The sequence below is a fragment of the Xenopus tropicalis genome, chromosome 2 (assembly GCF_000004195.4).
Source record: "Xenopus tropicalis strain Nigerian chromosome 2, UCB_Xtro_10.0, whole genome shotgun sequence".
NCBI lineage: Eukaryota > Metazoa > Chordata > Amphibia > Anura > Pipidae > Xenopus > Xenopus tropicalis.
In genome coordinates this window covers 82,180,135-82,197,668 of record NC_030678.2, presented here as the reverse complement: position 1 = coordinate 82,197,668, position 17,534 = coordinate 82,180,135, and the positions used below count along the sequence as shown (strand labels likewise).

The 17,534-nt window shown below is 40.6% G+C and overlaps 1 protein-coding gene across 8 annotated transcripts in view; it reads right to left on the bottom strand.

Annotated features, from left to right (window-relative positions):
* Positions 1-3,965: 3,965 nt before the first annotated feature.
* zmym4 (zinc finger MYM-type containing 4) overlaps positions 3,966-17,534 on the bottom strand; it is a 65,731-nt gene continuing 52,162 nt past the window's right edge. For 5 of the 8 annotated variants that reach the window (XM_031895717.1, XM_012956523.3, XM_012956524.3 and 2 more), the window contains exons 22-27: positions 16,096-16,267; positions 9,717-9,868; positions 8,526-8,637; positions 8,185-8,433; positions 7,568-7,700; positions 3,966-6,161 (exon numbers count right to left, since the gene is read on the bottom strand). In XM_031895717.1, coding sequence (XP_031751577.1) covers positions 5,957-6,161; positions 7,568-7,700; positions 8,185-8,433; positions 8,526-8,637; positions 9,717-9,868; positions 16,096-16,267 — 1,023 coding nt within the window. In that variant the 3' untranslated portion in view covers positions 3,966-5,956. 8 annotated transcript variants of the gene reach the window in all.

The window sequence follows — 17,534 nt, the reverse complement described above, 5'->3', positions numbered from 1 at the left end:
ATTATAGTAGACTTTCTGAAGTAAACACACAACTTTTACCAGTGCAGGGCATCAGTACATTATATTTTAGTTACTTTTATACACTTTCATTTTTTGGTGTTACTGTTCCTTTAAGGCAAGTGCCTTGATAAGAAGGAACTTGTTATGTAGAGGACAGGTCTGTTGACTGGTAGTTTTACAACTTTCTGGCTGGCAGTACCACAAAATGTTGCAAAGTGGTTTCAGTCTTTGCCCTGTTAGCTCAATAAATTATAAAATTCATAGATGTTTTAAAATGGAAAAAAAAAACAAACAAAAAAAACCAACAGGCAAAAGGTATGTTAACACAAGACCTATTCACTGAACTTATGTTAAACAAGCATACATACTACCCTTAAACTGAAAGGTCTGCTCTACTATTACAGGTGTGGAGGCCAGAACACATTTCATTTACCAGTTATAAATGTTTTTGTATAAATGCCATATTTCTGTTGTGCATTAGCCATGGTCCCTCCTCTTGCAAAGCTAATTAAATTAGATTACATTTGAATGCTATAGTAAGGACATTTCTCACTGTACAGAAACATATTGTCAAAGATAAAAGGATTGGGTGCTGTATGACCATTTTTGCCTTGCCCTAGGGAAAATAAAGATAGCTGGTGGTAGTGATACGTTACTGGAACCCATAGCAGAATCATTTTAGAGCCCTAAACCTTGAGAAAAACAGATTTGTTCATAAAAGTGATGATCAACACCACTATACCTCCTTGACCTCTTGCAGCTAGAGTTTTTATCCTCTATACGACTTAATAGTTATTTCCCTGGTAGCTAGCATATAGTTTTACCTCAGTTAACCCCTTGTAGTTTATCATGTTTGCCCTATTATTACATTGTCTGAGGTGAGTTTGAGAGCACCTTTTGCCAATATATAGTTTCTTTATCAAATTAGAATGCTTATGTGCAGTCTGCTTTAGCTTTGGACCTCACCTCCTTCTTATATAGATATACTCAATATACAATCATACTACAAGAACCAGTCACCACACATATTTCTACATGCATACAGTTATGCAACAGCCTCAGACCTCTATATTTTGATAACTAAAAGAAAACTAATGTAATATACTAAAGAAGGGGGAAGGAGCATAAGTGAAGGCATCATCCAGAGTATCCTTTGTTTTCCTAATATTCCAATCCTACAAAATTGCAATTTCTTTATTCAAGAAATATGTAGGAGACAACACATTAAACATATGATTATAGTATCCTTTTATCAGCCCATTAAAACATTTGTGGTTTAAATAAGGGCCACTCATCATGCCTGTACAACAGAGCATCCTATGACTGAAAGGATGAGAAATTTCATATTCAAATTGGGGGGGAAAAAAAAAAAACCAATAGAAAACATTCCTGTGTGTGCCATACTGTAGTGTGTACTGTAGTCTGCCTGCCCGCCGTACCCTGCCTGTATGTGCCATAATCTGCCTGCCCTATACTGCCTGTGTGTGAACCTGGCAGGGATTTGTTCTGGAAGTTTGTTAGCATATGGAAAGCGTTATTAGGGGGTCCATAAGGTGTATAATAATGTGTTGGGGGTTGCCTTGCAATCCAGAGGGGAGGGGCCATATGTATTTAAGGGTATGGCTTAATATGACTTAATGAACTTTTTTCACATATGAATGATTCGTGATATCCTTGAAGTGAGCACCAACCATTTGTCTTTTTGGTGTGCTACCAGCATTAATGTGGATATAGTCTTAAAAATGTATATGTTAATATAGGTGTTATTTAAAGAGGACGTGGTTAAAAAAAAAAAGCAAGTGGGCAAAACTGATTTCCATTATTGGCCCTTCAGCATGTAGGCCAGAAAAATGACACCCCTTGATACCACAGAAGTTGGACAGCACTGGTTTAGATAATGTGCTACTTTTCATTAAAATCAAGGGCACACAGTTTTGATAACTGCAGTGCCCACACAGAAAACAGTGGTGGGTAAAATGCCCCTATGCTCACATAGGAGTATATTATACAATCAGATTTAACCATATCATTTTTAGTGCCAATATGATGAAAACATGGGTAGATGAAAGTATTTTCTGTGTGACTATGCTGCATTGTTTAATGCAAGAATTTTAAAAGAAATTTGAATGTTTAATTAAGACAATAGGCAGAATCCACATAATCCCTATTTATTTAACTTAATTTCAACACAGGTATATATTTCACCTTAAACAGGAATAAGGCACAAAGCATATTTTATGAATAAATGGCCTTTTGAAATTAGGCTGCCTTCAAAATATGCTATATCCCTTTTGGTTCATACCATCACTTCTTGTTTTCTAGCTTTTAAAAGAACAGATAGAGAATGAGCTCATTGTCACTGTCACTAAAATATCCAAGGGGTTGACTATATCAAATTCAACTGTATTTCCAAAGGAAATGCACTAGAAATAAGGTAGTGGTTTTATGTTTACATGTATAACACAAATGGTTTTCAGTTGAGGGTGTTGTAACATGTAGGTATGCTTTTGGAGGGCAGCTTGTGGACAGCCCTGTACTACAGCATAAGCAAAAACCATAAACTACATATTGTGAGTGATACATTAAAGTAGTTCATCTTTAAATGAACTTTTAGTATGATGTAGACATTTATGTTCTGAGACAATTTGCAATTGGTCTTCATAAACTTTGTGGTTTTTCAGTTATTTAGCTTTATGTTCAGCAGCTCTCCAGTTTGAGATTTCAGCAACTATCTGGTTACTAGTGTCTTATTTACTCTAGCAAATTGCCAGTGGTTTGAATGAGACACTGGAAGATGAATACGAGAGGAAGGTCTAAATGGAAAGATAAGTAATAAAAATTAACAATAACAATAAAATAGTGGCCCCAAAGACCAACAGTTTTTTTTGGCTTTTGGGGTTGGTTACCCCCATTTAAAAGCTGAAGGCAGAAGAGGAATGCAAATAGTTAAACTATTTAAAAAAAAATAAAAAAATGAAAGTTGCTAGAATAGAACATTCTATAATTAATGTAAAGTTGAACCACCCCTTTAAGACAACAAAGTATGTCAAAGAGTATACAAAGACCTTCCCATAACCTGGTAGAAAGATCCATCACCACCAACTTCTCCTTACCTTTAGTCTACTGCCATACTGCAGCATTCAAAACTTCACTTACAAATTTTCCTCTCCTATGCCCATCCTGCACTGCATCTTTTCCAGCATCTACAAACTTAAGGGAGCTGAATGGAACTTAGTTATGAAGCAATGAAGAATAAAATAATCAAAATAGCCATATTAAGTCCAGAGTGCATGCTGTTTGTCCATCTCCATAGTTCTGGAAGCTTTAGAGCTCCAGAAAAGTGTGATTAAGGTCTGTATATTTGCTTCACACTTAAAATGTATAAAAATATTTCCTTTTATATGCATAATGAAAACAATTACAAAAGTAAGTGTAGTCTAGGCACCCCATAAGATCTTTAATATGCATTTATGTATTAATTACAACATACTAATCTGAAGGAGTAACTCACCTGACAAAGCTATGTCATAGAAAAGATGTTTATATATGTGTTTGTATATAGATATATATATATATATAAAAATGCTTATTTCTCAAGATTTAGAATCCAAGTCTACTTAAGTAAATGGTCCCTAGCCTTTTTAAATGCTTTGTTTCAGGTTGACAGATAAATTACAAGGTCAGCATGGTACATCCAACAGAATACAACAGCCTGGTTTCTCCTTGCACTAACAGTTTAACAATCTGCTTTTTGTCGATTGCTAAACCATCATGTTTCAAAGCTGGGATATAATGGGGTGAATAGTTTAGCAAAAGCAGAAGTCACATTAAAGGTCCTAGAAAAAGCAACAGACCCTTCTACAAATTGGCATACAGTAATAGTGTGGTCTGAGAATGTCAGGAGGTGTGTGCTTATGAGCAAATTATCAAAGATGTAAAATACTAGGAGAGATGCAAGTAAAACATATTTCTCATTTTTTTACTCCAGTCACACACAGCTCTGTGCGTTAAAAACACAATTGGTGATTTATTGTACAAGCAGGATAAGAACTAACAGATACACAAAAATCCCAAAGGACTACTTTATCTTATAATATTAAACTCTGTTACTACTAAAACAAAGTTAATTAAAAAAAAAAAAATGCGGATAAAGAAAAATAATGGAAAACCATTGGAACCCTTTTATATCCAAAAGAGACAGCAATATTCAGCCATCCTCTTTTGATTAAAAAAGGATAACAAATCACTATCCCCCTCTATTAAATAAAAAGGGAATATTGAACAGTGAAGTTAATTCACTTTTCCACTTCATACAGTTTATCTTTGTAGTATTTCATTGTGAGGGACCAACCTGAAATTATTTGTAAACACTAAAAAGTCGGCTATGTCTTTTTCTTTATGTTTTTTTTTTTTTGTTTGTTTGTTTTTTTAAAGGAAAAAAATTCACAAGGATGTAAGCTAGTTACAATTTATCATTGGGGAGCGTTGTTTAATGCCCAATTGGTATGTGATGGGGAGCAGTCCTGTCTATGCAGAAAGCAGTCACAATGTAAAATAGAGCACTGTGTTTAAAAGACACCCAGACAAAGCCCCAGAAAATAATGCTAATATTATGTTCAACTGAAGTTTTTGCCCCGGAAAAATGGTCCACGTTTTATTCTGCTTTCATTATTCTCAAAAGCTTCCTGGTTTTATACAGTAAAAAGGGTTCATGGATGAGCAACTGGGTGGCCTCACAGACGCTGCTGAAATACAACTCCCAGCATGACTGACAGCCTACACCATACCCTGTTACACATACATTTTCTTGCCTCATTATCTATATAAATGATATGAGAAATATTTGTCTAGTGTTGGGAAAGACACGTCAGTTTTACATACTGTCTATAGAAATGCCATTTTCAGGACTTATTGACACTTTCACAAATTATTTTAAATACCAAATTTTTCCTTATAAAAACAAAAAAAAAAAAACAAAACAAAAAAAAAAAAAAACTTTATTGGGTAATCCCACTTGTGACAGAGACCAGTAATGCAGATAATGTCATAAGGGTTAACTGAAGTTGATCACTCCTTCAGGAGTTAAACAGACATAAGCAATAAATGCTAAATTAGACCAGATTTTAAAAGGCCAGTAAAGGCAAATGGTTAAGATACTTGGGAGTTTAAAAGCTTTTGCATTGCGAGGACAAGTGTAATTGTGCACATGTGCAGCAATATTGGTTGTGTATCTTTCATGCCAAGAAAAATCAGGTTGTATTTTTATTCTTACTTGGAAAAATAACACTAATTTGTTTCTGTCTGCATCAACATTGTTTCTATTTATCTGCAACCAATTAAAAAGTAGTGAGGGCGAGGTATGTGAATGTCTCGCATGTGTCGGGTAAATTTATAGAACATGTAATGAACTACTTGCTGAAAGGTCCAAAGGGGCTTGAAACACACCTGATTATATGTATAAACACCGGATAGGATTATCAAAGAAGGTGATGCCCCAATCTGCACCTCCTATACAGTGTGGCTAAACACTTGGAGAGGAGAAAGTCTTTCCTTAACCCCTTATGCTTCTCTTGCAGTGCAACACAAGAGCATTCAACAGCAAAAGGGATTAAAAACCCTACCTCCCCTGAGCTCCAGTTAAAAAGATTTAAAGTTCCTAGCACAGGTCTCTAGCACCTAGTCTCAGGTGTATATCCTCTGGGGATTGTGGAGTTATGCGCTTGTCTCTGTGCATGGTTTCCCATAGCTGGGATTGAGGACTTCTGTCTCCCTTCCCCGCTTAGATCCAGCAGGAGAGTCTTCATCTGTACACATAGGGAAGGGGAAAAAGTGGGAAGTAGTGGATAAGCTTAGAGGGTGGAAACGTTGCAATCACAGCTTAGTGTCTGCCCCGATTTTTGTGGAAGGTAAGGTGGTTAAGGTCTTGGGTAGGAGAAGGGATGAAGCCGACGCAAACTTAATCAGACAATTCTGCTTCAGAGTCCTCTTTTGCTTTGGTCAGCTCCTCATGGACCTCTCGCACCATAAGTATGCGGGTCAGCATGCTGTCCAACGTGCCCGGATCAATGGGCATTGTGGAAAACCACATGGGACTGTTGGGTACACAGGAGCGCTCAGGCTGCAGGTAGAAGACATCATTCCGTTGCTTCACACTTTCAGAGCTGTTTAAGGAAGAAAATATAAATGTTTTAATTGTGATAAATTGTTGCCAATTTTTTTTTTCTTCTCAAAAATCAATAAGAATGTCTAGCTTGTCTGAGCAACTTTGACATCTGACATATGTGAATTAACTCATTTCAAATGTTAGTTTAAAAGCAATTTCACTTTCATTTATCAACCACTGTTTAAAATTTAAGGGACAGCCTTTAGGCATTATCAGTAAATGCTAGGCGCAACACATCATAATGATGATTTATACCTGAAACTATAAAATATGTTTAGAATAAAATAGATAAGGGCACATCATGGATAGCTAATACATGTTTGTTTAGAAGCAGCATGTGTATGGCTAAATATCTGGTTGTTACATATTAAACAAAATTTTATATAATCTTCCCATTGCACAATTTTTATTAAAATTATTAAATAAATTATAAATTTATGAATATATAAAAAAAGAGAAGTACAAAATGGCAAAATAAGGAAAAGTGAAAGTTTCTGGGTCACATATACTTATATAAAATATGCAGAATTGTCTTATTGACTTATAATATGCAGAAAATATGTATTAGGGAAATAGCAACATACCACTTTTCTCTGCTCAGAAGGGTGTCACGTAGTGCTAGAGCCTGTATTTTTGTATGTCACTTTATACAGAGTGATAATATTGTTAACTAGTTGCTACCAGGCTTTAACAGTGGTGGGTATAGTGATGAACGAAGCTGCCCAGTTTCGCATTGTAGTAAAATTCACGAAACTACAGAACTATTCGCGTTATGGTAGGAAATTTTGCGATATGGCATGCAACCTTTTTTTATGCAACCATGCCCATTTTGACACGACCATGCCCATTTTTGATGTGACCACACCTATTTTGACGCCACAGCTTTTTTTTTGAGGCAAAGTTTTGCAGCCGTTCACTAAACAATTCGCCAATGGCGAAATGTGGAAATTCGCTGCAAATCCATGCCTGCTGAAAATATTTTCTCATCACTAGTGGTGGGGTATTTTAACCATCCAATGCATAGCTTATAGCTGTTGTTTCTTTGTGTTTCGTTAATATGTTACTTTTTATGCAATCTGTGACATTTCAGCAGGATGATGGTGTCTAATACTCCCAAAAAGACAGGCTGCAGGGGCGACAATTTTGGGGACGACAGGTTATTTGCCTACAATACTACTACTGCAATCTAGAATTGATGTGACTGAGGACAGGACAAACAATATATACATATAATATATATAACAAACTGATATTTTTTTATAAAATGATGGTAAAATGTACCACCTCCTCACAGCAAGTTATTTCTATGAAGAAATCTCTAGGGGATAGTTTTGGTAAATTGCAGGAAAGCTTACACTCAAAAATGTAACTTTCTTGCAGAGAGAAGCAAAAACAACCTCTTACCATTTAGAAAGGTAAAATTCATACAGCCTCACTGGGCACCTGAGTGGGTTATCTGTGTTCTCTGCCATCTCCATCACAAACTGGCCATCCTCACCCTCCACTCGCTTCCTCTTACCCACTGGCGGTTTTCCTGCTGAAAAAGAAAGTACACTTTGAACTATAAAGGTTTCTCTGACCATGTGATTGAAGTTACAGTTTCAAACAAGCTTTCATGGAAAATCAGAATGCTCCCAGCTGTATCTAGAAATCTTATCTATTTACAAATGAAAGCTTAATCTGTGTGCAAATTTTAATTGCACTCAAGGAAAAATGTTTATATGCAAGAAGCCAAGAAGGGATCTATAGATATTTACAAGAAAAGCAAGCATTTGCATGGATTTAGCAGTGGGTATCAGTGCCCTAACCATACTATGCCTGATTAATCAAAGTGATACAGGTCACAAAATGACTGAATGGCTTTGACTGCATATTGCTGTAGAATGACTTTCAGCAATCAAAAGAAAAAGCTGCAAATGGGAATATCATTATATTTTTTACCTTTAGCCAAAGACAACTGCAAGGTCATGTTTCCTATTTGAAACCCTATAGGTATATGCAACTTTTGTTAAGCTACTCACCATGCTCGACATCTGACTTTTGATAAGGAGGCATGAATCGCAGGTAAGTGGTTTTGGTGTTGTATTTCATTGTTTTCGTACGCCTCATGACATAGGCAAATGAGAGTTGCTGGTGCTCGCTCACAGTCTTTAATTGAAAGTATTTGGTTGTAAAAAAGAGGAGTGTGTTGAGAAGAATGATGGGCGAATAAGCCCCTAACTGTTTACACTCCCACAGGTGCTCTTCTTCAATTCTTGAAAACATAAAACCTTGCAAACAGAAAGAGAATTGTCAGTACTGACACACAGAATCTTAACCATTGTTAAAAAAAGACTATTTAAAAAGTCCGCTTTAAACTTACCATTTGGTAATATGGGAGGGTGCCAGTTCTTCAAAAGCTTTGTAAGTTCCACCATAAACCTAGAGTAGGGTTCTGTGAAAATATTGTCTATCCTTCCATTTTCAAAAAGGTACTGGGGAACAAAAACAGAAAAAAGAGGGTCATAAAACTAGCTTCACTTTAAGAGAGACCAGAATGCTTAGGCAAAATGTAGTATCCATAGTCCTCCCCTCCCAAACCACACCGAACCAAGTACAGCAGAGTTCACTGACACTATCATGTGCAGATAAATTTTCTCCTGTAAGCAGTCATCGACTGCACAGTTGCTCCATCTGCATTTACTTGTTAAAGAAGAGTTGGTTGAACACAAGTTGGTTGGTTGCCCACTGCTGCTCTGCTTTATATCAAGATGCAAGGTGAATAGGGTAGTATTCAGGGGCAAACTGGTGCGATTCAGTAGGTAAGATGGAGGGCTGTCCAGGGATACTACATTTCAACTAAGCCTTTTGTTCGCCTTTAAAGGAGAAGGAAAGTCAAAATCTATTAAGCACACTATTAAATAGTACTACTATTGCTGTGTAAAAATGCAATATTTCTGGCTTGAACCTACTAGAACCTACATACTTGTTTCAGTGAACAGCGCCACCATCTTGTCCAGCATGTCTGTATGGGCTATTGCTGAAAAAGCACAAGCCAGCCCCCTCTCCGATACCCGCACCTGCCACAAACCCTCCGCCGCTCCCCGCACCTGCCACAAACCCCCCCGGCTCCCTGCTCCTGCCCCCCCCACCTGCCGGGTCTGCATGTCACAGAGTTCTCCGGTCGCTGCGTCGCCATGTCAACCAGGCGCTCCTGCTGTGTGCGCATGCGCCGCCTACAGTCCCAAGTCGCCAAGTCTGGGTAGTAGCATTGGGAATCTTCTCTACCCTGCTCAGCGTTTTTTTTTTCCTGTTTGGCTTCTGATCTTCTGAACAGGTGAAGTATGGGGAGACTTAAGGGCACTATTGAGACAACTGAAGGTATACCTGCATTTTGAGATTAACTGTTTATTAGCCTTTCCTTCTCCTTTAAGGTAAAATGTTATCTAGGATTTTTCTACATAGCCTGACCGTTGCAATTCTCAGCTGACAACATCTGCAATGGTATTAAACCACACCTCTTGCATAGGGATACAGCAATTTTTGCTGTCCAATAATTTTTAGCAATGGTTACCTGTTGGACTCCAAGGCACAAGTACAGAATGCTGTCTGCGTTGTACTTCTCTCCATTTGGTCTTTGTACCTCCTGAATAAACTGACACAGACCATAGCTCAGTTCTGAGAAGGTGCAAGACAGAAGATCTTCCTTCAACTTTATAGGTCGAACTGCAACAGAAGTACAAGACAAGATGAAAGGACAGCAAAGATAGTTAAGAGACGTTCCAAACCTATCTTTAAAATTCTTCATAAAATGTGACACCATGAAAACAGTTACTTTGATTACTAGTGGTTCAATACAGTGAGAACTGGCCTATAATCCTTTTTAAATAAGGCAGACATCATCTTTTCAATTTTGTCACTTTGACAGAAGGAAGTGATACAGTGCACCGCACAGACAGACAGTCTCACTTACAGATCAATCAATCACTAAGCTGTTCCACAGCGCACCAAATCAGACACTGTAAAAATTCAGATTAATACTCGTATATTCGTATATACTCGAGTATAAGCTGATCCGAATATAAGCCGAGGTACCGAATTTTACCTAAGAAAACAGGAAAAACTTATTGACTCGAGTATAAGCCTAGAGTGGGAAATGCAGCAGCTACTGCTAAGTTTCAATAATCAAATAAATAATAAAAGGACACTCAGCGTGACCCCCTGTGAACTCTTCATAAATATATCATGCTGGCAGCTGCAGAATATGGAAAGGTGATTAGGGAAAGGTGGATGGAGGACCCTTTGACCCTCCTGCCTTGAAGAGTTACAGCATTGGGAAAGACAAGATACATAGGCCTGAACCTGGGTGTGGAGGCTGATCTTACGGGGGTAGCCTGACCACTCTCTTTTTAAAGAGTTAAACTATCACAGAAGGCTGGCTGACTAGCAATGGATCATCATATCTGCACTGTGAAGGTGGACTATGACATAATGGCCAAGGGAGGAAAAAATGGTAAATATGGCCCATTGTGCAACACAGGTAACCTAATGCAGGTAAACTAATGCCTAATGACAAAGTTCCAGCCACTAACTAAATAAAACAGTTTGTTTGGCTTTTACAGGGGCCATATATACCTCTATACTCAAACTGATCAAAATAAATGGAAGTTACCGTACCGAACAAGCTGAAAGTAGAGGAAGGATATCTTCTATGGAGTCTATTTAAGGCAAATAATTCTAATTTTAAAAATGATTCCTTTTTCTTTGTTACAATAAAACAGTAACTTGTATTTGATGGTAACTAAGCTGCATAAATCCATAGTAGTGGCAAAACTATCCTATTGGATCTATTTAGGGTTTAAATATTTTTTTAGCATAATTAGGTATCCAAATTATGAAAAGACCCCTTATCTGGAAAACCCCTTGTCCCATATGTCACATCAGGTGCTGTGACACTGATGGAAGACTGTACACCAGTGAAGCAAAAGGGCTGGGTTAGTATTTTTGGTATTTTATTTACTATGAGCAATTGAACTTTATTTGGAAACAAGTTGAAAACTTTGACCTTTCAGTTGCTAATAGAAAACAGATGCAGTCCCAGTCTTACTGGTCTTCTGTAGCCTCAACTCAGCTTAGTATTACAACATATATTAATATGAAGTATTCAGCTAGGAGCTGAATCCATTTGTCAGCAAAGGGGTCTGCATAACTAATAACTGGTAGAAGCCTATTGTCCCCCCCCCATCAGGATCTGTATAACCAGTCTATATTTATAGTGAGAATTTATAGGGGAATTGTAAATTATATAAATAAATGGAGTTACCATACCGAACAAGCTGGCTGCGCGGCCATCCGTGGACGGGTGCATAAGTGCGAGCGTGCGTGCATGCAAACGTCCGCCCACGGAAGGGGGTGCGCACAGCAAGCTCTATGGAATCCATACACTCGAGTATAAGCCGAGGGTTAGTTTTTCAGCACATTTTTGGTGCTGAAAAACTCGGCTTATACTCGAGTATATACGGTATCTAATCTATGGGGCTACAACCTTTATTTTATTATAATTTATATATCACATGAAAGCATACAGCACTTTATAACAAACAAGCTTCTCCCTCTCTCCTTTTACCCCCTTGCTTAGCCAACAGGGCTCAGTTACTTCCAAAGAACTCAACAGGATTATACATAAGTAACTATAACACACACATGGTTGAAAACAGTAACTCAACAAGAAGTTCCGGGAGGGAAGTCCTGTGTCCCCCTGACGACTACAGAGAAAAGGATTTAACGGTGAGTGTATAAATCTTCCTTTCTCTTACGTCTAGGGGGACAAAGGAACAGTGGGACATACCAAAGATGCCCCTGGAGTAAGGGAGGGAGGAACTTATGAAGAAACTGCAGCTTGGAGGATTTTTCAGCCATGGGCCGCCTCCGCGGACAGGTAAGTGTTAAATTGGTAGAATTTCGTAAAGGTGTGTAAGGAGGCCCAAGTAGCCGGTTTGCAAACCTGATCAGCAGATGCCATATGTCTGTGAGCCCAGGAGGCTCCCATGGCTCGGGTAGAATGGGCCCGCAGGTGCAGAGGAGGCGTCCTCTTCTTCGCCAGGTAATACCGCCTGATTGCTTCCTTTATCCAGCGGGCAAGCGTGGTCTTGGTAGCAGGTAGACCCTTCTTGGGACCAGAAGGAAGTACAAACCGTCTGAAGGTTTTGGTGCAGGAGACATAAGTCATTAGTGCTCTGTTTACATCGAGGCAATGTAATTTTTCCTCCTTTTCATTATGTGGGTTGTTGCAGAAAGAAGGTAGACTGATCTCCGTGTTGATGTGAAAGGGGAAACCAGCTTGGGTAGGAACCCCGGGGCAGATTAGGAACGGTGGTGAGCAACTCAGTTCCGAAATGCGACATATGGAGGATATGGCTACGAGGAAGACTGTCTTCCAAGTTAATGCACAGAGGTCAATAGAGTCAAGAGGTTCAAATGGAGACTCAGTAAGAGCATTAAGGACAAGGTTTAGGTCCCAAGGGGGAACCGGGTGTCTGAAGGGGGGTTTGATTCTGGAGACCTCCTGAAGGAAGATACATACATCATCGTGGAGGGCTATGCATTCCTGGAAAACAACTGAGAGCGCGGATACCTGAGATTTTAAGGAGCTGAGACGGAGCCCCTTATTCAAGCCTGACTGGAGGAAGTCCAGCACTGTCGGAATGCTAAGTACCCAAAACTTCAGATCACGCTGGTCACACCAGGCACAGTAACAGTTCCATGTCCTATGGTCATTTTTGGAGGTAGAGAGTTTTCGGGCCTTTATCATGGTCTGGATGACTGTTTCCGAAAATCCTTTTTCCCTCAGGATAGAGCCAACCCGTTAAAGCGAAGAGCTGTGGGTTGTGGTGCCGAATTGGGCCCTGACTGAGGAGGTTGTCTCACAGTGGAAGTGGAACTGGAGGTTCCAGGGAAAGGGCCAGCAGGTCTGAGTATCAGGATCTCCTGGGCCAGCTCGGGACAACTAGGATGACTGTGGCTGTGTCTCTGCTTATCTTTTTGAGTACCTGAAGAAGCATGGGAAGAGGCGGAAAGATGTATGCCAGCCGAAACCACCACGGAATTGTCATCGCATCTATTCCGGCTGACAGGGGGTCCTGATACCTTGCGAAGAAGGTGGGGACCTTTCGATTGTGCCTTGTGGCTATCCAGTCGATCTGGGGTGTACCCCACTGATCCACTAGAAGCTGAAATGCATCCGGGTGGAGTTCCCATTTCCCGGGGTCTACACGATGTCGGCTTAGGAAGTCCGCTTCCAGGTTTGACACTCCTGGAATATGTATGGCGGACAGGTGAGGGATGTTGTTTTCTGCCCAGGTCAAGATGGGAGTTACTTCCCTGTTGGCCGCCCTGCTTCGTGTGCCCCCCTGCCGGTTGATGTATGCAACGGCGGTGGCGTTGTCCATCTGTATGCGCACGGGTTTGTGCTTTATAAGATCCTGCCACGACTGAAGCGCTAGGCGAATAGCCAGTAGGTTGATTGGTAAGTGGGATTTGTCCCAAGACCAGTAGCCCTGGGCTGATCTCCCCTGGAAGGTCACCCCCCCATCCCTGAAGACTGGCATCTGTCGTGACTACCTGCCAGTTCGGTTCGGTAAATGTCCGACCCCGAGATAGACGGTGGGGTAGAAGCCACCAAGATAATGATCTCCTTGTGCTTGTCGGTAGAGAGATCCGTTGGTGTAAGGATAGTCTGTGCCACTTCCTGAGAATTATCCACTTGTTCGGTCTCTTCAGATCTAAGATCGGTCGAAAAGATCCGTCCTTTTTGGGGACAATAAAGAGGTTTGAATAGAAACAGTGAAAACGTTGTGCGGGTGGAACGGGAACGATCACCCCTGAATTTTCCAGAGAGTGGATGATCGACAGGAAGGCATCCCTCTTGATTGGCTGTAAGGGGAGCCTCGACATGAAGAAGTGTCTTGGGGGAGGACGCTTGAACTCGAGTCGATATCCAGATGGGATTGTCTCGAGGACCCAAGAGTCGGTGGTGTGAGAAGCCCAGGTTTCTGCAAAGAACCGCAGCCTGCCCCCTAGACTTCCAGCCTCTGGTATTCCCGAGGCATAGTCAGGAAGAGGCAGCCTTGTCACCTGTAAACTTGGGTTGGGGCTTATGGGACTGCCAGGTAGATTTGCTCTTGTTGGGTTTGAATGTGGTAGAGGTACGTGATGGAGAGCCTCCCTTGTAGTTGCGGAAGCTCTGAGTGCGAAAGGAGTTACCTTTTCTGGGATTGAAGGCTGACTTTGGCTTGTTTTGTGGGAGCAGAGTGCTCTTGCCCCCCGTAGCCTGAGATATAATCTTGTCAAGTTCTTCACCGAAGAGCTTGGATACCTTAAAGGGGATGGAAATCAGGGACTTTTTGGAACTGAGGTCGGCAGACCACAGTTTAAGCCAAAGGGATCTGCGGGCTATGACGGAAAGGGTTGAGGAACGAGCCACTAGTCTAGCAGCATCCAGTACCGCTTCCCCTACAAAGGCATTAGCCTCTAAGATGTAGGAGATTAACAGGGAAACTTGCGCAGAAGTGGTGGCATCTTGTGCCAACTGTAGCAGGGAATTACTCCATGCCTCAATGGCCCGACTAACCCAGGCAGATGCTAAGATGGGAAGGAGGGCAGAACCAGAGGCCGAAAAGGCGGCCTTGAGGAAGCCTTCGAGCTTCTTGTCAGTAGGGTCCTTAAATGCAGAGGCATCAGGTACCGGAATGGTAGTGGCCTTAGACAGCCTAGATACCGGTGCATTGACAACAAGAGGTGAGCTCCATTTGTCAATAAATTCTTTGGGAAAGGGCTACTGTCTAGTGAAACGTCTGGTGACCTGAAACCTCTTTTCAGGTGATTGCCATTCATCCTGAATTAATGCTTGCAGTTGTTCATGGGCAGGAAAGCATGCCGATGTCCTATGATACTTTTTGAAAAGGCTCTTGGCCTTGCCCGGAGCAGAATCTGCTCCCTCAATCTATAACACCTCCAGTTCCGTCTGAATGAGGTGATCAACATTAGAGGAGGTGTTGGGGGTACTATCTGCCCCCTCGGAATCAGAGTGTGCCGAGGAAAACACCTCCCCTTCACTAAACTCATCCTCAGATAGGGATGAGCTGGAAGTAAGGATCCTTAGAGCCGGGTCTCATCTACCAGTATCACGCTTGTGTTTAGCTAAGGGAGCTGGAATATCAGTCAACTTAAGTAACATCTTGTCAATTGAAGAAGCCAATAGAGGTATACATTGTAGTCCCGATAGGGAATTTGATAATGAGACAGCCCAAGCTGGTGCGTCAGAGGAGGCCTGTGCAACTGGGGCCCCTGCGGGAGAAGGGCCTGCGATGGGTTGGTGCAGACAGGAAAGTCCCGCGGAGGGGGCTGACAACTTAAGGCACAGAAGTGTTACTGGCCTAGGTCTCACCCCTGTTGTCAGCGCTATTCACTGACCGATGTGGTCCTTGTGCAGAGCCTCCCTAGAGGCTAGTCAAAACCTCCTGTAATGAGGATACTTGAAAAACTGAGCCCTGTTGGCTAAGCAAGAGAGTAAAAGGAGAGAGGGAGGAGCAACAGTTCTGGCATTACTGCAGTGTCCTGCCTCCTGGTAGGAGGGGCCCTTTACCCCACTTTTCCTGTGTCCCCCTAGACGTAAGAGAAAGTATGTTTATGTATCAACGTAAATGGGCATCGCTCTGCACTGAACTAAACTATATTCTGATATAAGTGCTAAAAGACAGTCATGAATTGCCACTGAATTAAAAAGTACATTTTATTCAGAGATGCAAACATGTCCCAGCTGCAGAATTACCAGCTTACCAGCTGCCTTTGCAAAAAAAAAAAAAGCAGTCATGCTTGGTTGCAAAAGGATAGTAAATGGACAGCGGTACTATGAACAAGGTGATATGTAAAAGACTCTGCCATTCTATACTTGCCTCCAAATTTTAACTCTTCATGATCTTCTTGTGTATTTTTCCATCGCACCCAGTTTTTCCAGGCATTGACACCATACATATATTTGAGAGTGGAACCGAGTGGAGAGCAGCCAGGATAGGTTCCCTGAATTAGATTCCGTGGCTCAACAGCTACAATAGACTTCTTCCGACCCTGAAAAGCAGCAAGAGAACAATGGTCATCTGAAATGAATTAAATTAAGAAAATCATGAAAGAAAAATACAATCTCTTCACCAAGATAAAAAACCATCTGTAATGCCACAGAATCCCCCTTTCCTAGGTAAGTAGATCCTAACAGTATCTAGCATGGGCTTATGTATACTTCCAGTTTCTGAACATTTCTCTTACAACTATTAAAGCAGGGTAGAGAGGCTTGTACAAAACATAGGAAAAAAGTGCATGCAGTGGCGTAACAATAGATGAAGTAGGTGGGCATGGCCCAGACCGCAGGGTCTGCTTCGTCTGTTGTTGCTTGTAAATCCCCGCTCCATTCCAGCTCTTAAATAGGAGAGTGAGTGGAGATTTATTTGCGAGTAGGACAGGGAACACAACTGAGCGGGTGGGGGCTGGTAGAGTTTGCTACTCTGAGCTGGGCCCATAGTATGTTACAGAATGGCCTATTCTAGGCAACTTTTCAATTGGTCGTCATTATTTATTTATTTTTTTTATAGGTTTTGAACTATTTGCCATCTTCTAACTATTTGGAGCTTGCAAATGGGGGTCACTGACCCCGGCAGCCAAAAACTATTGCTCTGTGAAGCTACAGTTATCTTCTTATTGTTACTTTTTATAACTTCTTTTTCTATTCAGACCCTCTCCTCTTCATATACCTGCTCCTCATTTAACCTGCTCCCTGGTTGCTAAGTTATTTTGGACCCTAGCAACCAGATAGCTGCTGAAACTCCATATTGGAGAGCTGCTGAAACTCCATATTGGAGAGCTGCTGAACAGAAATTGAAATAACTAAAAAAAAATACATAATAAAAAATGAAGACCAATTGCAAATTGTCTCAGAATATTACTCTCTACATTATACTAAAAGTTAACTCAAATGTGAACAAGCCCTTTAATCACACCTACTTAATAAAAATGTAAAACAATTGCACGTTACCAGTTAAAGATAACATTGTGTCCCACTAGCCTTACAGTATAATGCCATCTGGTTAACGAGGTTATTAACTAGAAGAATCCTTATTTTTCAAATATTTATCTTTTTATTTAAATCCTCTCCTATTCATTGACAAGAGCACAGGAACAGTTTGAAACAGTGAAATTTCACTGCTGAATTGATATCAATGGACAGTTTTTCGATGCAAATTTTTCCATGTAAAATACTTTGGAGTCTATGCACATCATTTAATTGTGACTTTTTCTGCATACAATACATTAAAGTCAATGGATGTTTTTTTTTTATGGCAAG